The sequence below is a fragment of the Drosophila bipectinata genome, chromosome 2R (assembly GCF_030179905.1).
Source record: "Drosophila bipectinata strain 14024-0381.07 chromosome 2R, DbipHiC1v2, whole genome shotgun sequence".
NCBI lineage: Eukaryota > Metazoa > Arthropoda > Insecta > Diptera > Drosophilidae > Drosophila > Drosophila bipectinata.
In genome coordinates this window covers 8065535-8089931 of record NC_091737.1, presented here as the reverse complement: position 1 = coordinate 8089931, position 24397 = coordinate 8065535, and the positions used below count along the sequence as shown (strand labels likewise).

At 40.9% G+C, this 24397-nt stretch overlaps 4 protein-coding genes across 10 annotated transcripts; 2 read left to right on the top strand and 2 right to left on the bottom strand.

The window, feature by feature from the left end:
• Nucleotides 1-7723: 7723 nt before the first annotated feature.
• Nucleotides 7724-8655, bottom strand: LOC108131988 (protein DJ-1alpha-like). Of its 4 annotated transcripts, none has more exons than XM_070278172.1 (3): nt 8399-8655; nt 8004-8326; nt 7724-7940 (listed from the first exon to the last, which is right to left on the bottom strand). In XM_070278172.1, the coding sequence occupies exons 1-3, from the start codon at nt 8567-8569 to the stop codon at nt 7799-7801; spliced, it is 636 nt and encodes a 211-aa protein (XP_070134273.1). In that variant the 5' UTR covers nt 8570-8655; the 3' UTR covers nt 7724-7798. The 4 variants fall into 4 exon arrangements, with proteins under 4 accessions (XP_070134273.1, XP_017106644.2, XP_017106643.2 ...); XM_017251155.3 differs by having other exon boundaries at nt 7724-7958; nt 8010-8326; XM_017251154.3 differs by having other exon boundaries at nt 7729-7958; nt 8399-8648.
• Nucleotides 8656-10265: 1610 nt separating this feature from the next.
• Nucleotides 10266-24156, bottom strand: AGO1 (protein argonaute-2). Of its 4 annotated transcripts, XM_017251138.3 has the most exons (7): nt 23193-24156; nt 20708-20873; nt 17709-17783; nt 16381-17166; nt 16096-16318; nt 14433-16043; nt 10266-14376 (listed from the first exon to the last, which is right to left on the bottom strand). In XM_017251138.3, the coding sequence occupies exons 2-7, from the start codon at nt 20826-20828 to the stop codon at nt 14238-14240; spliced, it is 2955 nt and encodes a 984-aa protein (XP_017106627.1). In that variant the 5' UTR covers nt 20829-20873; nt 23193-24156; the 3' UTR covers nt 10266-14237. The 4 variants fall into 4 exon arrangements, with proteins under 4 accessions (XP_017106627.1, XP_017106628.1, XP_017106629.1 ...); XM_017251139.3 differs by lacking the exon at nt 17709-17783; XM_017251140.3 differs by lacking the exons at nt 20708-20873; nt 23193-24156 and adding an exon at nt 18788-19911.
• mRpL53 (mitochondrial ribosomal protein L53) lies at nt 20229-21311 on the top strand. The gene is made up of 3 exons (XM_017251158.3): nt 20229-20482; nt 20931-21058; nt 21118-21311. The coding sequence occupies exons 1-3, from the start codon at nt 20337-20339 to the stop codon at nt 21309-21311; spliced, it is 468 nt and encodes a 155-aa protein (XP_017106647.2). The 5' UTR covers nt 20229-20336.
• Nucleotides 21319-21570, top strand: LOC108131993 (uncharacterized). Its single transcript, XM_017251163.2, has one exon. The coding sequence runs from the start codon at nt 21319-21321 to the stop codon at nt 21499-21501; it is 183 nt and encodes a 60-aa protein (XP_017106652.1). The 3' UTR covers nt 21502-21570.
• Nucleotides 24157-24397: the final 241 nt, after the last annotated feature.

The following is a 24397-nucleotide window of genomic DNA, read 5'->3' as shown; positions in this document are numbered from 1 at the left end:
TGATCACCAAATTTGTACAGGATGTTGGTGTCAATACTCTCGACTGGCCACCACAAAGTCCAGCCTTGAATGTTATTGAAAAAATGTGGTCCCTCATAAAGCGGAAGCAAATTGCTGTTTTGCATAAAAGCAACGAAGAAACAATTCGCGAAGTTTCTTCCCTTTGGAACGATGTGTCCACGGATACCCTCAAAGCTTTAGTGGACTCAGTTCCAAAACGACTTCAAAAAGTTATTCCAACTGAAGGGGATTATATATTTATACATATATGTTTACATAAGGACTTTCCATAATTTATTATTTGTTATATTATTTAAATCCTCTCGTGAAAATACTTATGCCAAAGGCTGAAAATCAATTTAATTCATGTATTTTTTATATTAATATGAATTATTTTTTGTTTTATAATTTTTAAGTTTGTATTAACAAGATATGAAATGAAAAAAAAAAATGTTTAAGTTCTATCAAACCAATAAAAATTTATAAAAAATACACCATTTTTTCCCGTCAAAATATTTATGCCGACAAGTGTAAGCTTCTCTTAGATTTAAGACCTAAGCTTCGATGTTAGAAACTAACGTGTCCCGATATACTGCTACGATATGATTCATTATTCTTTGCAATTGTGCTGCACCTTACAGAGCTGGAAGCTTATGTAGCTTATGTAGCCCTCATACAGGAGTCCTGGAAGAAAGAAAACTTTTTTGTTGCCAAGCGGATATGGTAGGTCTTGATTTTCGCAAAGAAAATCTTAAGACTTTTTCTGATTTCCGATTTCACAATAAAGCATATATAAATAGCTGCAGTCATAGAAGCCCCTTAACGGCAGGACAGTCTACACCCGCGGTGGAAGACCATAGAGTATGCCACTATTAATCCAAACAACAATCCAACTAAACAAAGGGTCAAGCCTTGAAGTTTTATTCTTTCAAATCAGTCCGTTTCCCTTAATTCAAGAATTTAAAGTATTATTGACTTTTAAAACACCTTTCTTTATACAGAAAATGGTTTGGCTTCTAACTAAAAAACCATCATACAGAACAAAATATAATTTTTCACTTTACCATGGAATAAGATCCTTACTATGAAACGTTTATTTGAAAATTGTCGTGCTGTGCAAGGCGAAATGAGGTCGTTCATGAGACAGACCAAAAATAAATTTAAAGAGCTGATCACTGGTTTTCGTAAAATCAATGACCAGCTCTGTGCGCTTGACACTCAATTTAGTGGCCTTCAGCTGCTAAATGAGTCCCCTAAGCGTAAGAAATCCGCTGTTTCTGATCCGCCTCAGCCTGCTCAGCCGACATTAATGCAGCCGCTTATATCTCTGGCCACCCCAAGGGCTAGAACTGAGAAAAATTCGTCAGGATTTCTCAGGGATAATGAGCAATTGTCTGATATGTCCGCCATGGCATCCCTTCAAGTGATGCCACAGGTCCTAGGGAACGAAACCCCCATTAGAGTCACCCAAAAGGGTATTCCACAGTCCGGACCACCGGCACCGACTGATGCTGCAGTTCTCGTACCTGAGACACCAAAACCCTTACAGGTGATTCCTCCATAGAAACATATATTTGTTTCTCGGCTTGCCCCTGATACTTCAGAGATTGATATCTTGGCTTATATCAAAGCCAAAAAAAAAGCCGATATAAAGGTGGAGGACATAACTAAATTTAAATATAATTATACACGGCGCACGTCTTCTTTCAAGATTCGTGTGCCCGCGCTGATGTTCAAGACGATTTGTTCTCCCAGTTTTTGGCCAGAGAATCTTTTCGTCCAAGAACATCAGCCTAGTTCCGTGAAGAAAAAAGTTAAAAAACCAGTGGGAGTGAGACTTCCCAATATCGGAACCACCGACCAACCCTCCACCTCTTCTTTGGCTACTAACCCAAAAAACTAGTTTCCTCATTAACTCTTACCTATCAGAATACTAGGGGGCTACGTAGCAAACTCCCAAAGCTATATTCTGATAGTTCTTTCTTTGCATCCCATATAATAGCATTTACAGAAACTTGGTTAAATCCGGAGATCTTTAGCTCCGAAGTTTTTCCAAGTAAGCACCCACTTTTAGACGGGATCGATCTCAGCGAAGAGGAGGTGGAGTCCTCATTTCGCTAGACTCTACTTTTGCTTCTGAAGAGGTGAAATCCCAAGAGTTTGGTGACATAGAATTTATTTGCGTTAAAATCACTATGTCCGTGAAAGCTTTATACATTACATGTTCATATATACCTCCTATGTCTGAACCGCCCACATATTGGCAGCATTTGTCCGCTATTCGATACGTCTCTAATCTTATGACAGATCGTGACCAACTCGTAGCGGTGGGCGAATTAAATATCCCAGAATTAAAGTGGTCCAACGTCGATAACTCACCATCTTTGTCACTTATAACTTACCATGACTTCACCGCGAGCATGTTTGACATGTCCCTAGGTCAGATCAATCATGTTAGAAATTCGCTAGGTCGGCTCTTAGACTTATGTTTTGTATCTGATCCTGATGGTACTGCTCTCTCCAGAGCTTTTCCCCTTTCAACCCCAGAGGATCCATATCACCCCACGCTGGAGGTCTCAATCAAAACCACTCCTGGTATCGATCAGATGTCTCCGAGCGTGGTAAATAAGATTCGCTGTTTCCGTAAAGCTGATTTTCAGAAACTTAATAGCCTTATCGATACATTTGACTGGTCTGATATTCTGGCGTGCACTGATCTTAATGTCACTTTAGAAAAATTTTATTTTACTTTAAATACATTTTTGGACTCATGTGTGCCTTGGAAATATCCGTCCGCTTCAACAAATCCTCCTTGGTATACAAGGTGCCAGACTAACCTAAAAAATAAAAAAAATAAGCTTTTACTTAAATATAAAAAAAACCTGCAGTAGTGTTGATTTCTCAAGATACCTACTAGCTCGGTCGAATTTTACCGTGCATAACGCTGAATGTTATAGGAATTATATTGACCGCTGCCGAATTCAATTTACTCAGGATCCAAAGCTGTTTTATAATTTTGTAAACACTAAGCGTAAACACGTATCTTTTTCACCACTATTTACGTTTGAAAATTCCTCTGCGACTTCGGATCAGGCCATTGCCGATCTATTCGCACAATTTTTTCAAACAACTTATTCTCCTCCAAAATTGACTGATCAGCCTTACGCATTTAACATTCAAGCAGCAAATCTTATTTTCTGTCCGTCTTTTTCTGAGAACAACTTATTATCTGGTCTTTTAAGGGTAAAACCCATTTATTCGCCAGGCCCCGACGGAGTACCAGGCTGTGTGCTAAAATACTGCGCCAGGGCTCTGTGCAAACCTCTCCTAAGACTTTTCACCTTATCTTTGGAAACCTCGATTTTTCCCCTTAAGTGGAAGGAATCATTTATAATTCCCCTACATAAAAAAGGGAAAAAGTCCGAGGCTGCCAACTACAGAGGCATCTCTAAGTTGTCGGCAATTCTAAAGTTATTTGAAAAATTAATTACCCCTCATTTGCAACACCTTTGCTCTTCGATTATCACTCCTTGTCAGCATGGCTTTATTAAGCGTCACTCCACCACCACAAACTTATTGGAGTTGACATCCTTTGTCATAGATGGCTTTTGTAAGGGATATCAAACCGATGTAATTTACACAGACTTCAGCAAAGCATTTGATTCAGTTAATCACTCACTCTTGTTGAGTAAACTGAATATGCTGGGTTTTCCTCTTAACGCTGGGTTTTCCTCTTAACCTCTTAACGTGGATCTCCAGCTACCTAGATGGAAGGACACAAAGAGTCTTATTTAAAAACATACAGTCCCGTCTGGTCCGTGCTAAATCCGGCGTCCCTCAAGGAAGTCATCTTGGCCCGTTATTATTTACGCTTTTTATAAACGACTTGCCCCCTGCTTTAACGAACTCTCTAGTTCTTATGTATGCAGATGATGTAAAGCTTTGTCTTCAGTACAAATCCATCTCTGCCCAATGCAGTCTTCAGTCTGACCTTAATAACTTTCAAAAATGGTGTTTAGCTAATGATCTAATACTTAATGGATCAAAATGAAAACATATGTCTTTTTATCGTTCTTGCCCTCTGCAAGCTACTTATTCTATTAATGGGATTGCCTTAGAAAAATTAACCCAGGTTAATGATCTCGGCATCCTATTAGACATCAAACTTAAACTTGCCGACCATATTTCCTTAATGGTTAATAAGGCTAAAGGAGTCCTTGGTTTTATCAAAAGGTGGTCAAAAGAATTTAATGACCCCTATATAACCAAAACATTATTTATTTCCTTGGTTCGTCCTATACTAGAGTACAGTTCATGTGTCTGGAGTCCCCAATATGGAGTACATCAGGACCGCATAAAGAAAAAGAAGAATTTCCTAACTTTTTCACTTAGAGGTCTAAACTGGGATGCAAATCTTCAACTTCCATCTTATAGTAGTAGACTCTTACTCATAACCTTACCTAGCTTAACAAATCGTAGGACAATGCTCGGTGTAGTTTTTCTGCATAACCTTATTAACGGGGATGTAGATAGCCAGCATTTACTAACACGCTAAATTTCAACATTCCTAATAGAAGGACTCGAAACTTTAGTCCTCTGTTCCTTAGCCGTTGTAGTTCGACATATGCACTGCATGACCCTTTTAGGGTATTATGTTCGAACTACAATGGTCTCTACTCTATAACATCTCTTTCCTGTCCCTCAAACTTAAAATATAGAATTTTAAATTTCCTTACTAACTACTCTTAGCTTAATAATTAACAAATAACTTAATATATTCTAACAAATCGTTTCTTGAGAGCCCCTCGGTCGTCTGGGCCTCTAAGCTTTATGATGAATACAGGAATGCTAGCTGATGCTCTTATTGATGCACAAGCCATTTCCAAATTCTGAAAGACCGGAAAAAAAAAAAAAAAAAAAAAATTATTATGCTTATTGAAATTCTGGCAACATCTCAAAGAAAAAAAAAAACGTATACCCTTTCTGTTGTCCGGGACGTCATCTGAGCTTCCTTTTTTGAAAACTTTGCACTGAAACTAAGAGTTAGTTACAAACTACTATTAATTTGTATTTTTTAATGTTAATATTGATAAACCCAAAGAAATTGTGTATTCTTTAAAAAAGTTTACTTTGATTTGAGATGAAGAAACTATAATTTACTGCATTAAATCATTATAACTCGATCATTATTAATTTATTTGACATTAAGCGCCCAAAATAATTAATACCTGAAATTCATAACCATTACCATTTATTAAAAGCCACACTTCTCAGGTTGGAAACAACAATGAACTTTATTTCTCCAAATATGTCCAATCGAATATTAAACTGATTCGATTCATTTCAAGCCTCTTGAAACTGAAAAATTATAACATTGAATTTTATCCAGATTTAGGAAGACAGTGAAATCCAGGTTGGCATAAAATAGGTTTCGTTTCCACTATTGATCCAAACAACAATCCAACTAAACAAAAGGTCAAGCCTTGAAGTTTCATTCTTTCAAATCAGTCCGTTTCCCTTTATTCAAGAATTAAAAGTGTTGTTGACTTTTAAAACACCTTAATTTATATAGAAAATGGTTTGGCTTGTAACTAACAAACCACCAATGCAGAACCAAATTTAATTTTCCACTTTACCCTGAACTAAAGTCCTTGCAATGAAACGTATTTTTAAAATTAGTTACCGCTGTTTATAAGACTTTCACATTATTTTTAAAAGGCCTTCAAGATTACTAAAAAATGCGTTTATACGTTTATGGTTTTAATTTATAATTTATCTAATTTATTTATCATATGCATCAATATTTTCCCAAATTATGAAAATATATAAATATTCAGGATCTTCCACGGGAGATCCAACTACCAATGAAACCAATGCGGCCAAAAAATTAATATTTGAAAGGAATTTTGAAATTCATTCAGATTTACTTATTCGTTAATGTATACCTATCCTAAAAATATTTGAAAAAATAATTAAATACTTTGAGGATAAAGATAGGTTTTTAGAAAACGAGTTCATTAAACTTCATGAATTATATTGGTTTTGGTTGAACCTTTCTATGTACATGTTCAGGTCAGAATACTTAATTCATTTGATGCAGAACCAATCTACAATTTATTTTCAGGATACAGAATATGTTTTCATCATCGATTTTCTTGAAAATAATGAAAGTGCATATTATATAACAAAAACTGCAGGGACGGCTATAGTCGAGTTTCCCGACTATATTATACCCGGTACTCATCCCTTCCACCCTCAATTTAATTAACTTTTAGAGTTTAAACTTTTTTTTTTTTTTTTTTTTTTTTTAAATGTGTATATTTATTTAACATTAACAGCTATACTGCTACCTTTGTGGCAGCTTGAACAGGTTGTAATTTACAGGGGAATATAAATAAGTACGTATCAATGATTATACATTAATTCTATATGCAATTAATTCTATTTTCTATATATAATTCTAAATTATTTTAATTTGAAATTTTTAACTACAACGGCTATATAAATCTTAAAGGAAGGTCATGTGGATGGTTTCTTTTTATACCCTTGCAGAGGGTATTATAATTTTGGTCAAAAGTGTGCAACGCAGTGAAGGAGACATCTCCGACCCTATAAAGTATATATATTCTTCGACTAAGTTTAAACTTTAACTGTATGGATTCTCACCAACAATTTTTGTAGCATACTTTTGTGGGGAAGCGTTTAAAATTTTAGCCCGTTTGTATGGGAAATTGTAAATATATGGGTATATCTCCCCTAAAAATCTCCCGATTTGGATGAAATTGGTGTTTCAGACATAAATTAAATATAAAAAAAAATTGGAATCAAAAGTTATTCAAACAACTTTCCAGTAGAAGCGCTACAGAAATTTGCAATTTGCGCGGCCGGAAGGGGGCGTGGCAAAAATTTGAAACAAACATGAACTGCATGGGCATTATAGAAGTCTCCATGCCGAATCCTATAGCGCCTATAATCCTATTTCTTGCCATAAAAATAATTAAATATAGTACTTTCAGGAACAAGACATGTTTTGAGAAAACTTTTGACCGCTGGTCAGGTTTTTATTAAAAAAACAAAAGTTGATTAATGTTCATCAATTACATTGATTATATTCCTCTTTCAAGTGGATGAAGAGGTCGATATCTGCTAGGGCAATCACATGTGTTTGTAATTTGATTAACACCACATAGCTTGCTGCAAATAACCGCTATCACAAAGATTAAAGTATTCCACCCAAACAGCTCCATCATAAATCCGTCTTTATTTCAGCTTGAAAAAGTATCTTCCCTTTTTAATAGGGCCATACTTAATTCATTTTATGCATAACCAATCTATAACTCATTTTCATTATACTCATATAACCCGATTTTCTAGAAAAATTTGAAAATTGCAAATGTATAATTATCTAACAAAAATAGAGGGCAATAGTCCAGGATACTATAGACTATATGATACCCGATACTCTCCTCTTTAACTTCTCAAACTTTCTATAAATGTTTTTTTTAATAAAGCCTTATCTATCTATGACTCATTAACCAAGAACCCAAACAACTTGCCACATAACAACTGCCACAAGTAGAAGGATACAAGGACAGAATAGGATAGATAGAAGGATAGAAGGAGTATCTGGACAAGCTGGATAAGCCCATGAACACCCAGGAAACTGCTTCCAAACTCAAGAAACCGAAAAGACCTTTTGGCGCCTCCTTGTTTTTCAAACAGACGTTCTATTACCCCTTAATGTGGATTAAATCAAAAAATTTTTACAAGCAATGCTTTGAAATTCCTTATAATTCAATTACGGCTTAAAGGTGACCAACATGGGTTTGGCAACATCCTTGGCCACCTCGACTCCTGCCAATTCCTCAACAATCTTCAGGGCGAAATCAAAAGATGTTCCAGGTCCTCGGCTAGTAATTAGATTCCCGTCTTGAACCACACTTTGATCGTCTATGTAGCTAACAAGAAAAGGGTTTTGAATGCTTTTAAAATGAATAACTTACCAATACTTTTCCTCCAACTGGCGCCGCATATCTGGGTGAGATGTCAGGGTCTTTCCCTTCGCTATTCCGTGCTTGGCCAGAGCCGTGGGTGCGGCACATATGGCGGCGATAAGTCCGCCCTGGGACTCCTGCTGGCGTAAAAGTTCACCCACAGCACTGGAGCCCATCAAGGCCTTGTTGCCGGCCAACCCACCGGGCAGGACCACTACATCGTAGTTACCTTGGCCCATTGCCTGCTCCAGAGAAGTATCGGGCACAATGACAACTCCCCGGGAACACTTGATGGGCTCACAAGTATCCAATCCAGCCACAGTTACGTTGATCTATTTTTTAATAGCATTAGCTATATGCCAAGTCCCAGTCCCCCGTTCAGACTGTCCTTCCAGTGAACTCACCTTTGCTCTTCGAAGGACATCGGCCGATATGGTAAACTCCATTTCCTCAGCACCTGGTGCCAATACAATCAAGGCGCTCTTGGCATTTTGGCCACATTTTTGGCTGGCCAAGCGTAAGGGTTCTATATAGAAGCCAAGTCTGCCAAACGATCTACCCAAACCTAACAACATATTTTGGGAGCAACCCCAAAAAAACGGAATGGAAAGTCAATGTTAATGTTATCAATGTTATTTAAATATTAGGAAGAGACTATGAATACTTATATCCATCATGACACTCAACTTCCTGATGAATGATTAGGACATTACTTTGGGACCCTCAAATCGACATAAACATTTACTGAGTTTTTGAAGATAAAAGCTTTGGACTTTTTTTCAAAATCTGTATTGAGAATTATTTTGATAATGATTCTCATATGGATCTTTATACATATATCTATAAACTGTTTATGTCCGAAGTTAGCTTTTCTGGTTTGAATTAGGACAACTTATGGTAAGGGTCTTTGGGTAAAATCGGTAGGACCTCCATTAGAGTGTTCGGCAGCTGATCTTCAAAGATGGGCGAATACCCAGTAAGCATTACAAAGAAGGGCTAACGTGCAGAATAGAAGATTCATGGAAGAGCTGCGAAGATGAGGTGTGACACCAAGGCAGTGTGAGATCACCAAGGTGATCTCATGCCAAGACGTCAGATTACAGGTCATGTACATACAAGCGGATGATAACGCCATTTGGACACTCAAGGATGCAACGAGTAGACTTCGGAGTTAAGCTTCTTTCAGGTTTTATACCTAAGCTTCGAAGTTAGAAACTAACGTGGCTGATGCACTCCACCTACGGCTTATGCACCCCTACGATATGATTCATTATTCTTTGCATTTGTACGGCACCTCACAGAGAGTGAAGCTGATGTACATAGCCCTCGTGAAGGAGTCCTGGAAATAAGAATTCTTATTCGAAGAAGAAGAACCAAGTGGATATTGTAAGTAAAGGCTTCAGCTATGGATGACCCTTAACGGCTGGACGGTATACACCCACCGTTGAATAAAAAAAGAGTATAATGCGACATTACTATCAGTAGGGTATCAGTGATAAGTACAAACGAAAAGATCAAGTGTATCTTTAATTTTGTTCTCAATCCTTTGAAAGAGCCTTATTTAGTTTATAAGAAAACCGTCTCAATCCACCACCTTTAAAAGAAAAGTTGGCTTGGCTTTGCAGCTTTATAAAAGGACCCTGAAAAGATTCCTTTCATAAAATATATGGATTATATTCCCTCAAAAACCTGGAGTAAAAAGCCATCTTTAATTTTTAGTTAAATATATTTTATTGAACAAAAATGAATTGTATATGCTGTTCTCTTACTTTAAACGTAAACTTTAATCGCTTTAGAGTTGAAACTGTTTTGGTTTTAATGTTTCAGATTTAGACATCCAATATATAATGTAAAACATAGATTTCAAGACAAACCAAAAATCCTGATCAAAATAATTGTAATTTGTATAAAAACATACACATTTAAATATAATTGTTTTGTTTAACTTAATTGAGTTTGTTGTTTCCTTTTGTTGAATATATTTTGCTTTAAATGGTATTTGTATTGAAGCGCTTATGATTAATTGTTAGACAGCTTGACAGAAATTCATCGAAAAGATACACTCCACTTCTCATTAAATTGCATATGTTTGTCGCAAACATACTTCGTCTTGTTACATAAATTACAATATGTGGAAAAATGTTTCTGTTTTTTTTTTTTACGTCGTATTTTAAGTCACTTTTAAAACTGGTTTGATTTGTATTCGTCACTAAACTTGATTTTTCCTTTGCCTTTACTAATAACATTTAAAAAGATCACCAAAGTTACAGATTTCCCATTTCTTACGTTGCTCATTTACTTTATTTTTTTTTCTTTTAATTTTTATCAATATGTAGACGTATTTTTTGTTTGTTTTTGCTTTAGTCAGCTTAAATTAAAACTAAAATTATGTATTTTATTGATTAATTACCCGGCGTTTTGGTAAAGTAAGGGATGTACCAGATGATGATCTTTTGTTAGCGACGATTTGTTGCGATTTTTTTGTTTTCTTTATATATATATTTTTTTTTTAGACTTAATCACGATTATGTGTTGCATATATATATATATATATGTGTTTTAATCAGATAGATTTTTGCTAGTCGAATTTCAGCTAAGGGTTATTCTGATTCGTATTTGGAACACTACGTCAAGAGAGAGTAGAGAAGTATGTGTCGTCTATGGGGGATTCGTAATGTGGATCGTTTGGATCGCGGTAGGAGTCTTGGGGTCTAATTGGAAGAGTACACACATATCATAAGTCGAGTTATTCAAATATAACGTACATAATTGCTTGGAGTTAGTCCATCATTTCTTGATTTCGTGGTAATTGTGGCATATAATTTTAATCGTTAGATTTAGATTTGTATTTTTTATTTCCTTTAGGAAGAGTTGTGCAAATTGCTGTTCTAGCTTCGATTTCGATCAGATTATATATCTATATCTATTCATCTTGTATATAATTGTAGACATCTATAAACGGCACATTTATAAGTAATATGTAGAAACAATGCGATCCCAATGCTATATCTTACTTATCGATTTTTCATTAAAATATTTCTTGCATTATATCGTGTATTGTTTGTTTTTTTTAATTATGCCTCGATCTATCTTTAGTTTAAAGCTCAATTTAATTTTGACAGATAAAAATGTAAGTTCCCATATAGATATCCGGCTTTTTGTCTTTCGTTTTGGGGCCTTGACTCTCTCTCTTTCTGAGCAGAACATAGGACTTGGGTTGGAAATCATATCTAAGGCTTCACTTTCCTACTTTCTCCTCAAACCTGTCCCCCAACATCATCTTCGTTAGCTGCCCACGACTCTGAAGAAACCATTAAATTGTTGTGTTCTTTCTTATTTTTCTTTTTTTTGTTTTTTTGGGGTGTGTATCCGGGGGGAAAATCGGAGTACTCTAGGATCTAGAATTATATATAGGGACTTGCTGATATATCAGGATGAGTGATATACCAGCTGGCTGTTGGCATTTTCAGTGATTAGTGTAGATTTCCCCGTCGATCTCACGCGTTTCTTCTTATCTGCGAGTAGTTAAAGCTTTTGGACTTTCTCATGTATTGTGTTGGTAAAGTAAATTATTGTTGAATATTTCGCTCAATCTACAACTACGAGATGCATTCATTGTCGGCACACATTTCAGCTTCAGCTTAAACTTATTGAATACATTATATAATATAAATGTTGGATCTCTCTGGCCGATATCGAATCGAGCCGCGAATCTCGAACCCTTTTGCATTGTTAGGTTGATTTTTTTTTTTTGTGTTTTGTGGTTTTTTTTAGCTTAAAAACTAAAATTGGTTGATTTGTTTTTCTTGCTTGGATTAGGTTGGCGTTTAAGTAAACATTAGAAATAAATTTTAAATTTTAATCCCTTGTGTTGAAACATTAACACACAAAACATATGGAAAATGAATAATTACAATTTAAGAAATCAACAAATACGACCCGCACATCAATTGCATCCCAGGACCAGCAAAGGACCTTATTGGTTGTGTCATTTTTCAGGATCTCGATTTATGATTTTAGCCCTTGGCCGGCCTGGGATATCCCCTCCTAGGTTTGGTTGTGTACCCTAATTTGTAAGTGTTTAATAAATGATTAAATGTATAAGCATATAGATTTAAATATGTATTTTATAATGTTCACATCGTGTATGATTGGCAAAACAGCTTGCAAACGTTGAAAACTAAATCTAAAATAAAGTTTCTGTAATAGATGGTACACGTTTATAAATAAGGTTCGGCCCGGGGGCGGCTGGAGAGCAAACACCGATCCCCGGACCTTATAAATAACAACTGATTATAATGTTAACTTGAACTGTGTCCTCGATATAGTACAATTATTAAGCATACGACGTTCCATCATATTTATTTTTGTTTGTTGCTTGTTGCATGTTTGTTGATGGTTGAATTGCAAAACTAAAACTACTTTGTAAAATATTGAAATGTAGTTGCCACCTCTCCTGCGCCACCCCCACCTCTCCGTGGGGGAGGGAGGGGGCGTTTGGAGAAAAGTTGCCTAGTTTATATTACCCGTACACCACTTGGCTCTAAAGTTATTTAATACGCAATTACAATTTATGAATCAGATGCCTGTTTGGTACTTGTGTTATACCATTCGAAAAAAATAACATAATGAAATCAACTAGATTTGTGTTGGTTTTGCCGTTTTAAAAAAATTAAAAAATATATATAATATACTAGAGTGGGGTTTAGCTAATTTAGTAAAAGGTACATAAATAAGAGGGTCTTTGAGTGATATGCCTTGGACTCGGGTTGGCGTGGGGTGGGTGTGGGGTGTTTGGGAGGGGAGTAGCTCTGAGTGTGGGTGTTTGTATTAATGTGCATACAAGAGGTCAAAACTAAAGACTAAACATAAAATATCTGCACTACTAACGCACTGCTGTTAGCGTGTTATTTGCACTTTTGAATTTAAGTATTTATCATCCTCAATATAGGCTTTTGTTTTTGTTTTCTTTAATAAAAAAAAACGTTTAAACTTGACTCCTACGCTAGGTATACATATATGTATATATATATAACCACTCTGCTCCATATATAAGTATATAAGATATTGTTTGACCAAAAGTTTGTCCCTTGTTGAAATTGCAGTTCTCGGTTATCGGTTCTCGGCCGCGCTCTCATCATCACCCATACATACATTCTTTTTTTCAATCTTCTGGCATTCTCTGATTTTTTTTTTTGGTAGAGCCCAACTTACAAACTATTAAATGTCCTGGCTAGCTTTAATCTGCGCCTTAGTTATTGAAGTATTTTTCTTTGTTTCCTTAGTACATGCTAACTTGTGTTTACGCTCTCTCCAACTTCATCAGCTTCATCAGCTATATGTGGCATTTTTTAAAATATTTTCACTTCTTTTTTAATTAATTTGGTGGTGGTCTTCGTTCACAGTACAGAGAATCCGAGTTATTGGTGTTGTTTGTTGTTGGTTGGTGTGTTGGTGTGTTGTTGTTGTTGTTGTGGTGAGTCGATCAGCAACTTATTCATTTTGTTTGTATACTAAAAACCTTTGGTTGTATGCATTCATTCATGTCTTCATTTCGTATCGTGTAAAAATATATTGTACAATTTAATCGTAATTTCTATTAGAAAAGTTTATCTCTCTCTCGTGTATGATGACGTGTTTTTTAGCTTTTCTTGCCTTTTGTTGTTTTTGTGTTGGTGTTGTTGTTGCTGTTGCTGTCGTAGTTTTATCTTCTTTTGTTCCCTTAAGTTGATTTCTATTTACTTGCAGTTTTTTGTTTGCTACGCTTTTCTTACATTTGTTGAGAATTTTCACAATTCGCTTTCGTTTATTTTAACCTTCAGTTGCGCCAACTTGTGCATAACATTCGATTCCTTCCCTACATACCTATAATTTCGCGCCTGCCTTGGTGTGAGTGTGGATGTGTGAGTGTCTTTGTGGGATTTTTTATAAAAACTAATATATGCATGCAAGATCCTCGTGTTCTGTACTTCTATACTTTCTTTCCTCTCCTCTCCTAAAATAAATGTAACTCGTAACTTTAAACTTAATCCTAAAAACATGCTTGGCTTTCATCCGCTTGCTGATCTGAGGGTTGGGATGCTGCTGTGGATGCTGTGGTGGTTTAGCTTATTCGAATCGACTTTCGAAATTGATTTTGTATTCCTTAGCTTTTTGGTGTTGGTGTTGGTTTGTGGGTGTTTGTGTGTTTGTGGGGGCTTCGTGTTTCTTTCCTTTCGTTTTGTGGGAGGGACGAGATACTTTTTAGGCAAAGTACATGACCTTCTTGGTGTCCGCATGCACAGTGATGGCCCTGGCCATGGCGCCGGGTGTGCGGTCCTCCGAGCACCCGCTCTGGTGCGAGCCCTCGCCCGAATCGTGCTCCTTCTCGACAAGATGATATCTACCCAAAGAAGAGTATTAATTAAATGATTACCTCAAATTACAGTAGAGACTCACCTGGCACGGAAGGCCACCAAGTGCGCATAGTACGCCGGGGCCGGTATACTGACGGATCGGGTGCAGCGCACGTAGGTGTGACACAGCTGGTACGTGAGGCACTGCAACTCGTCCGAGTCAAAGTGGTTGTCGTCCCACAGCACGTGGTAGTGCGAGGGCCGACTGGTGCCCTGGATGCCCTGGTGACTGCAAAGGTAAAAGTCGAACTCGGTGGGATGGGTGATGCCCACGTCGACGGTGGTGCCGGCGGGTATGTTGCCCGACTTGCCGCTCTGCTCCTTCTTCTCGGCGCAGAAGAGACGCGTGTGATGACGCTTTTGCACCACAATGAACGTGATGCCCGGCCGATACTCCGGCTCCAGCTTGATGCAGGCCTCCCGGATGGCGGTGAGCTCGTGCTGCAGCACGTGGGGGAACTGGCCCTCGGAGACGCCGTCGCGGTACAGTATGATGCGGTGGGGCTTGTAGCCGCCCGTTGACTTGTAGAACATTATGAGCAGCTCCCGTACCATGCTGCTCAGCTCCTGGATGATCTCCTGGCGATGCTGCTGCACTCGCACTGTGGCCGCGTAGCGGGACGGATGAGCATCCATGGACCCGACCACGGCGGCAATCGATGGCTTCTTGTTGTCGCCAGCCGGCGGGTGAGTGACGTCCGCTCCCAAGAAGATAACCGGCTCGTTGAAGACCTTCGGCCGAATGGAGGGCACCAGGATCGAGTTGATGCCGCCCAGCTTGACGTTGATCTTGAGACAGAGATTGGACAGCGTCTGCGGCGACGTCTTGTTCACGTTCTTGGCCTGCACGCACTGGGTGGCCATGCCCAGGACAGTGTCGCCCACGCGCTTCACCTCGGCATACACTGGGGTCTTGCCGGGAAGCACCACAACGACGAGCTGCAGCCCCGGGAAAGTGATCTTCAGGTAGCGGAACATCGGCTCCACCTGATCCGGTCCGGTGGCGTACTTGCAGAAGCAGGGCTGGCCAATTATCGGCATGCCGGCGTCGTTGGAAATCTTCTGGAGTTGCTGAGTGAAGTTGCGCAGCGCATCCTCGCGCACGGTACGCTGGGGAGCAAAGCAGGCAATGGCCCAGATGCGGATCTCCACTCCGGTGAAGAACTGCTTGCCACGCATATCCCAAACACCCTGGTTGGGTGACGCGAGACTCACTTTGTTCTGCGGCGGGAACAGCTGCTGACCAGTGATTCCCGTGGACACACGTCCCCCATACTGAAGCTTCGGGGGCGGGAGAACGCGCCCGCGCACCTCCATCATGGAATTGGAGATGGTTAAGCCGAACTCCTGCACATAGGAGTCGTTGTTAAAGTCGGCGCGCTTCACCAGGTTGTTGATCTCGCGCTCGCGGTCGGGGGCCGAGCGGGCGGTGGCCTTGATCATCGTCGAGGTCTGCATGTCGGTCAGCTTCTTGATGCAGCGCTGGCCGGCGACGATGTGGCACACCTCCAGCGGTAGGTAGGTGTGCTTGTGCTCCTGACCCACCTGGAGGCAGGGCAGATGCGGGTAGCGCAGCTTCATGCGGTACTTGTCCAGGAAGTACTTGGCCACAGTGCACTCCACGGTCTGGCCATTCTCCAGTTGCAATGGGAATCTGTAGAGGACTTCAGTTAGAAGGAGCATTTGGTAAAGAGGATGCGACTTACGATTGCATCTGGGCAGGACGACGGGTGACGTTGCACACGCGGTACTTGCGGCGCATCTGGCCGCAGTGGGTGATCTCGATCTTCAGGCCCTTGATCTCCTTGGTGAACTTCACTCGCTGGGAGTCGGTGAGGGGCTTGCGCTGCTCGTTGATGTCGCGAATGTCCAGAACCTCGCACATGAAATCAATCACGGGCTGGGACTTGTAGAAAGCCGTAGCCGAGACTGAGAAGAATAAGAAGATCGGTCAGAAAGGATCATCAAACAGAGGGGGATTCCCAACTCACCATCGATGTTGAGCATCATCTTCCACTGCGAAGGCCTCACACTCTGATGGAAACCGAACCACACCTCACGACCACCGCCCAAGGGATGGTAGTAGCCGTCGGGGGAGCTGAAGAAACTGCGTCCCACTGGCGTGTACGTCATGCTGGGAAGATGACGCATCACCACGTCGAGCGCCAGGATGGCATCATATGGTATCTGGCGGGTGCGACCCTCGAGAGCCTCCTCCAGGTTGAAGAGCGAGACCTGCGCCTGCCACTTGATCGTCACGCGGAAGATGCGATCCTTGCCCTCGCCGGGCAGGGTGACCTCCAGCTCCAGACGCTCGTTGCCAATGGGCAGCGGGTCCCGGGTGTACAAGTTGTTGCGGCCATCAAACACAGGCTTCAGCACGCCGAAGATCTTGCTGTAGGCGTGGACCATGGTCTCGATGATCTCCCGGTTCACCTTGCGCGGGCACTTGTCCGGCTGGATGTTGATGTCGTAATGGTGGACGTAGCCGCGGGGCATCGTCACCTGGAAGTGGTTGGCGCGCAGCACAATCGGACGACCTTCGCGTCCGAGATTCGGGCGACGCGGGCACGTGAAGACGGGCATGTCCGGCTGGGTGGCTGGCGTGGCGGTGGCAATGGCTGCCGACACGCTGCCGGTGGTGGCGCCGAGGGCGGAGGCGACCTGGGCGGCTGCTGCAGCAGCACCGGCCACAGTGGCTCCCCCAGCCGCCACATTCTGGGCGCTCGGGCTGGTGACCGCGGTGGGATTGACCGATGAGCCGGGCGCCGGTGGTGCTGGAATGTCGGTGGAAAATTAGAACAGAGAACCAGGCTCGATTTTGCGAATCGCTTGAAGGAATAAACGCAAAAACTAGCCAATATCTAACGTTTAGTGTAAGGACAGTCGTGCAGGGCTCTCGGCCACTGCCCGACTCTCCCTAGGTCTACAAGCCAAGGAATGGACATGCATCGAGCTAAACACAAACAAAGAATCCGAGTTCGGAGGTGTTTTAGTTTCAGGTGTGGAGTTATACTTCAAGTGCACTTTTGCATTGTACGAAACAAACATTTACACAAAACGAAAAGTATTAATTATTTTAGTTTTAAGTTTTAGTTTTTGGTTAGTAACATTACGGTAATAAAAAGTTAGTGAGTTAGTAAGTTAGTTAGTTAGTTAGGATTGTGGGTGGAGGGAGTAGTTAGTTAGTTTGGAGGAAGAACACCAACTAAAGAACGTAAACAACAAACAGTTTGGTAGCTTTCCAAGTTCGAATCAATCAAATCGCATAAGGTTCTTAGTAATTTTAGTAATAATTTTCGGTTGGAGAGAGATTTACATGTGAGCGTGTCGAAGCTAGTCTGCGCCTGAGAGGGACTCTGAGGCCGAGTGGGCGAGGGGGTCCACTGTGACTCTATAAAAAGAAAATGTAATCAAATAAACGACAAAATAAATCAATGAAAAGGAACAGGTTCAAATCAAAATCAAAAATCGAATGATAATGATAATGATAATGGTAGTAATGGCCAATCGATGGTTGTCGATGAATCAAAACCCAACAGAACGGGGGAGGTGGTAATGGAGGAAAAAAAAGAAAAACAAAATTAGAGTGCGTTATTAATATTTTAGTTACAGTTTATCTTTCATCATCATCGATCATCAATCAGTGTGTATTATTTATGTGAGAATGTGGGAGTGCTGTTGCCACAAGTCTATCTATGTATATTTATATACTATAAGGTCAGTAACAAGTTGCTGGTCAGGTGGTGTTCGGGTTAGCCCACCATGTTGTTAATAGTGTCGGTTATAGCCCGGGGTTCCCAGGATCCAAAGCCTTCAATGTTCTAGCTCAGCTATGGATTCCAACGATTTGTTTACAATTTCCCATCAACAGGTATACTATTTCAAAGGGACTTTATTTGTTGTTTGAACTTGAGAGTCTCAAGTTGAGATACATAGATACATAGATACAGTTCCCTGCTAGCATTTCCCAACGAAATACGCACAAGTTGTAACGAATTGCGACGCAATTAGAGTGCTCTTGAATCGTGAATCCGTCCGCAGACACAGATACTTTTGAATGGAGCCGACCCGTGTCGGGTCGTTGGAAGCCCAGAAGCTACAAATCAACCCCCAAGAGGAGGAAACTATTGCGTCGCGACGGTCGTTGACCCAATTTTTGCGCATTTTCAACTCTTTTTTCCAAGCACGTGTCTGTGTCTGTGACGCCATGGCCCATGGTCGCTGGCCCGTGGGTGGCTATTGGAGGTACTGGCTACCTTAGACATTGGCAGGCCAAGTAGAACATCAAAAACTTGATTAGTTGGGCGATTAGGGGGGGGGCTGGGTGCTGGGGAAAACTTGTGGCAACAGCTTCTGTCTTTCTCGTCCCCTCCATTCCCGATCGCCTGCACTTACGTTGTCCAACTGGATACATGGCTTTTGCACTAAGTTAGGTTTTTGTTTTTTTTTTAGGAAAGAGAATTAATGTATAAAAGGTTTCCTCGTGTCTCTCCTTGTTTATGTTTCGTGTTTTGGTGTATATATGTAATTGATTGTTGTTTTTGTTTTTGTATTTTTGTGGATGTTTTTGTTGTTGCTTTTGGTTTCTACTAATTATTTTTTATTTAGTTTTGATTTCAGCCTTTTGCTTATCACACTTTAAAGTAGTTTAAAGTTTTATTCGTTTGGTTGATTTTGCATTTTGTTGTTGTTGTTGTTTTTGTTGGTTGGATGTTTGTTGTTGCGCGTGGGCGTGGCGTAGGCGTTATTTATAAATTGGAATAAGCACAGACAAGTGCTCTCTCTCTAGACTTTATTATTGTTATTGTTGTGATTACTCGTTTTTTTTTTTTTTAATTTTTATTTTTTTTTTATTGGAAAAGAACACAAATGTAGGCACAGCTTTCGTTTAATTTATATATATATGTATGTTTATGTACTATACACATATGCGTGTGTACATATGTATATTTATATACTTATATATGTATCTAATGCTCTTGTAATACAACTAAGAAAAAATTCTTCTTTATGCTCGCATATCTCGGTCGCGTGTGTGTGAGTTGAGTTGGTGTGCCTGCGGATGCGTATACGTGTGTGTGTGTCGGTGTTGGTGTCGGTGTGTGAAAAACTGCTGCTCTGGCTGCTCCCGCTCTATACAGCGAGAAAATGCGTTTGTATGCGTTTTATATGGCAGCAAAAATGTGTGCACGTAGAATTCTTGATTTTCGAGACGTGGTTTTTGTGCACCAAACACGTTCGCGCCGCCCGCTTTCACGCACAAACCGTCGCCAGACAACTCAATTTTGATTTTCCACAACTTTTGTTAGCTTTTCACGTCGCGCATTATGCAAAAAGTGCAATTTTCATCAGCTTTTCCAACAGCAGCCACACACTGGTACACTACCACACTTAAATGAGGGCAAAGCACTCTGGCGCGTGCGAGTGAGCGGGACAGCTACATACCACGCTCTTCGCAACCACTAGAGTGGAGGAACATCGATAAAAATATCGAACATGGATGTTTATGGAATTTTCAAAACATACTGTTTTATACTGAAGTGGGATCACTTCTACATGGAGGATCGATTTCAGTAAATGTCATATCATTATTTTATTGTTCTAAGAAACCTAATTTAATTTGCTAAAGAAATTAAAACCAGTTTCAAACTATCGAAACGAGCAAAGATGCATCTCCACACTTAACCACACTTAATGAGGGCAAGCACTTATTGGGGTGGGTGTGAGCGGGACACCTAGAGCAGCTAAGCCCCAACTACCACCACTCTCCTTCCTTATCGATTATTATCGGGTATTTGGCAACTCCAAGCGTGGGTTTACCAACACCGAAAAGGCTAATTCCTCGGGATGGACCCACCAACAGACAGCTGTTAACTCACGTAGCGTGTTACGTGTTTACTTTTTGGCCGCAAGTTTTGCTGCTTTTTACAAAATATAATTTGCAATGTCGGTGCCATTTAGCGGCACATTGCGCCGTTCTGGCGGCATAGTTTCGGCCATCGGCAAGCAGCTGAAGAACGTTAACCTGAAGGGCGTGAAGCGAATCACCGTCCAGTTCGACCCGTTCGCGGAAAACGTCAAGTCCACTCGGTAAGTTATTGGAACAGCGCTTTTCTTTTATCGATTCAGGGACATGCGCAGTTCACTCGATGGGAAAATTTTCTCGAAACTGAACCAAAAGTGCGTAAGCATAAAAGCAAATCGGAGGGAAGGTAATGTACGAAAAACGAAAAACAACAAACCGAAAAGGTGCAGTGAAGTATTGCCTCATGAGGACCTATCTGAGATGAGGTGTGGATGGATGTGTAAACTCACCGTAGACCTTGCCAATGATGCCCACTGCGGAGGTGATCTGCAGATCCGGGAACGTCAGGGGCAACGTGTGCGGGTGGAGCTGAGCTGGCCCCCCGGGAGCCAGCTCGCGCTCCGTAGACATCTTGGTCGGTGTCGGCGTCAGTTTGAGGCTGCTCCGGCGCTACTCCTGCAATAGAATAGAAGCAATAGTCAGAACCATGTTCTAATTGGGTATTTATTTTAGAGAATTCCTGTTCCTGCTTTCCACACCTAAAGTTGCGCAGACGAATCCAAAGTGCGTGGTCAAATCGGACATTGTTTGCGACCGGAAACCAGCCTCGATTAAGTTTTCCCTCATAGATTCTGCACAAGGTGAGGATATACAACTTCTGAACCTCTAACTTCACTAATCAATAAACCCTCTTCCATAGAACAAGCCAAAGTCAAGGAGATTCGCTTCAATAGCGACAATCTGAACACCCTAGAGCTCCTGCAGCTGTGCAACAAACACGTATCATCCTTGGCACCACCCGAGGAAGTGACCAACAAGGTCCTTACCAAGGCGGAGAAACAGAAGCTTGGAGGCGGAGCAGGCGGCGGAAAGAAGGCACCGAAAAAGAAGTAGGATCACGATGGTAAAGAAGAGCAAAGGTACTCTGGCGGTGATCGAGCAGATCTACCAGGATATACCGGCATTTACCGACATTTTCACAGAGGAGAGCTTCTACATGTTCGCCTTTTGCTTCGTGTGCGCCACCTTTCTGGTGGCCTTTATTCTCTCCCGTTTTATCACCATTAAGCCCGTAGACTTTTGAGCCAAATGTTTGTCAAATTCAGCAGACCACGTACATTAACAAAATATATAAGCTTTAACATGTAACACTCTCTGTACTGTGTTGTCTTTTCGGCACGACTGTGCAAAAGGGCACCGTTCAACTTTGGTCCGTCAGCCTGTCGTTGGTGCTGGAAACCAGTTTTCGGTCCCTGGCAAACCGGAAAATCATCTGCTCCTGCTCCGGCTGCTGATGTCAGCAGATGAGAGAGTTGCCTGCAAGCCAGAGCTTATAATCACAATGGGCGGGAGGAGTCGATGATAATTGGACCAGAGGAAGTCGACCAAATGTGCCAGAGATGCCATGCAAAGTGGATGTATGTAGTTGGGGTGGACCTAAGGACTAGACTATCTTTGGTTTGAAAAAGAAATTGTTGAAATGATAACGCCAATAGCTTCCTGGTGAGTTATTTTTCCAGAATCTAGACATTATAGATTCTTATCAGTTTGAAAATTTTAGCTCATTACCGATAAGATTATTATGAAACCATTTTTTGGGTATAAATTCCCTCGAAAATCCCCCTTGAAACCCATCAAAAAGTGCAACAGGCAGGGGAAAGCTCCTCGGAATGCAAGACAGCTGTTTAGAGTTGCTTTTCCCGATTTTCTTCACTCCCACGCAGAAGAAGTAAAATGGGGAAAAAACAAAAAAAAATTTAAGAAAATGCACTCGAAGCTTTGAGCTAAAGTTTTAAAATGGCGCGCGGCAATCGTGGATACATTTGCATATGTGTTGGTGTCTGAGCATGTGTGTGTGTGTATCTGTATCTGTATCTGTTTGCGAAATCGATGAAATTGCTGCAACAACTGCCGAAAATTGCACTCCAGCCAAACAAACTGTTGAAGTGTGGCATCTGGCGACTTTTTGGTGAAAGTTGCAACGGAATAAAAGCTGGTCCAAAACACTGGACACCCTCTCGTTAATATTAATCGAATTTGGAGGAGCCAAGTTCAATGTCAGGAAGAGCTTTCCCCATCCATATTGGCAAGAGTCCTGTCATAAACTTTCCCCACCCACCCGATGTTATGTATTTGAGTTACTTTATAATTGAGGATTGCAAGGGATATCAAAAATTATTTTAAATTTTGTTAATTTTAGTATACTATATATTTTTAAGGATCTTAATAGTAAATAAATCACCTGAGTATTTCACTTTTTCTGTTCATATTTTCAAAACTATTATGTTTTTAATTTAAAATCCTCTTTTAATATTTTTTTTTTGGGTATTTTTCCCCCCAACTATAGTCCTTGGGCATCCTGCTCTTGGCAACCCTATTCCTGACGTAATTCGCGTGGAGAAAGTTGCAATTGAAAGCTAAGGGATGTATTGTCTGTGCTTCGGTGACCTTTCTACCAAAACATAAACACAGACAGTCGGACACCGTGTGATGGTGGTGGTGTTGAAATTTCCCACAGCATATGCTCGGGCGCCATATCTGTTTTGGCTTTTTTCGCTCCTTTTTCGAAGGATTTTTTTTTTTGGGGGGCGGCAGGGTGCCACCATTTTAGATGGGCAGCAGGATTCGGGGGGCGACTACGAAGCTACTGCAGCTGTTCTGGAACACTCGAGGCTGCCTTTTCGGATGCTTCTTCTTGTGCAGCCGGCAAACCTAGAGGGGGTTTCCCCCCACATCGCTTAGGGCACCTTACCCCTCCCACCGTTGTTTACTCACCTTATCGCAGAAGTGCAGCTGACTTTATGGATTCTTTATCAGCGCTATATCAGCGGCAAATCGGGCGTAGTTGTTCGTATTGGTTTATTTTGCGATTTTTTTGAGGGGCACTCATTAATACAGTGTTGGGTTTGCGTCTCCACTAAACCACGGCCCACGGTCTCTGGATAATGGTTCAGTTTTTCTGGCTTTCGGCACTAGTTGTTAATGCACTTGTTTGATTACAGGTAATTTGTTGGGAAAAGACAATTAGAGACGAAGGAAATCGAAAAATGTCGAAACGCAATTTCTTTCGTGGCTGCTGTTGTTGTTGGTGCTGCCAGATCGCCGCACACACGCACACACTCGCACGGAAGCACGCACACCGATGCAGCTCAAAATATGGCAACAAAATTGCAAATTCCGTGAGCTTTTTGTTTATTGTTTATTTGACAACACAATTTGTACTTATTTTACTTAATTTTTTGTATATTTTTTAAGCTGCTTGGGCTCACCGTTCGGGGGTTCGGGGCGCATGTGTTGGTGTGCAAGTGAGTCAAAGTCAAAGGTTGTGTTTCACCTCTCTCTTTCTTTCGCACTCTCGGCGAATTGTTTTTGTTTTTTTTTTTTTGGTTTTTTTGTTTTCTTTGCAATTTGTTATTGCCGCGGCTTTTAACTTTGGAGGGAAAAAGCTTTCCCCGAGCAGTCAGTCATGCATTGGAAAAAAACATACAGACTGCCACAAAAACACACAGCTATAGATGCGTACATATGTATATAGAACCAACACACACACACTCACGCATCCGCCAAATACAAAACATCCGAAGAATTGGCAAACCAAACGCCAAAAATATGACAATTACTGCCAGAGCAGGGCCCTCGAGTCCTGCCACAGAAAGAGATCGCCTGAGATCGTTATGGTTGAGATACAAGCCAAAAAATTGCAAACGCGCGGGCAAAACACAACTTAAAGGCTGGCCGTTTTGGAATTGAATAAAATAAATATTGTTGCCGAGAGTTTCGACCGAAACTTGCCGAGAGAGTTTGCCAATTGGCCGTGTGTGCGTGCTGCTCGTCCGTGTGTGTATCTGTGTGAGTGCTGGCCCGTCCATGGCTGTATCTGTGTGAGATGCGTCGGAGAGCGGCGGCGCCGGAGAGCACCCAAACACAGTGCCTACCAATCGTACTCCGCCGTACGGTGGGGTACGTGTGGGGCGATGGGA

Bases quoted from the DNA above. Each gene is read 5' to 3' on its own strand.
- LOC108131988 (XM_017251154.3), bottom strand. From the start codon at position 8,569: ATGTTGTTAGGTTTGGGTAGATCGTTTGGCAGACTTGGCTTCTATATA. The intron at 8,327-8,398 runs GTGAGTTCACTG...ATTAAAAAATAG, and splicing joins ATGTCCTTCGAAGAGCAAAG to ATCAACGTAACTGTGGCTGG. The intron at 7,959-8,003 runs GTAAGTTATTCA...TTTTCTTGTTAG, and splicing joins CAGTTGGAGGAAAAGTATTG to CTACATAGACGATCAAAGTG.
- mRpL53 (XM_017251158.3), top strand. From the start codon at position 20,337: ATGTCGGTGCCATTTAGCGGCACATTGCGCCGTTCTGGCGGCATAGTT. The intron at 20,483-20,930 runs GTAAGTTATTGG...TATTTATTTTAG, and splicing joins GAAAACGTCAAGTCCACTCG to AGAATTCCTGTTCCTGCTTT. The intron at 21,059-21,117 runs GTGAGGATATAC...CCTCTTCCATAG, and splicing joins CCTCATAGATTCTGCACAAG to AACAAGCCAAAGTCAAGGAG.
- AGO1 (XM_017251138.3), bottom strand. From the start codon at position 20,828: ATGTCTACGGAGCGCGAGCTGGCTCCCGGGGGGCCAGCTCAGCTCCAC. The intron at 16,319-16,380 runs GTGAGTTGGGAA...TATTCTTCTCAG, and splicing joins GATGATGCTCAACATCGATG to TCTCGGCTACGGCTTTCTAC. The intron at 16,044-16,095 runs GTAAGTCGCATC...AGTCCTCTACAG, and splicing joins CGTCCTGCCCAGATGCAATC to ATTCCCATTGCAACTGGAGA.
- LOC108131993 (XM_017251163.2), top strand. From the start codon at position 21,319: ATGGTAAAGAAGAGCAAAGGTACTCTGGCGGTGATCGAGCAGATCTAC.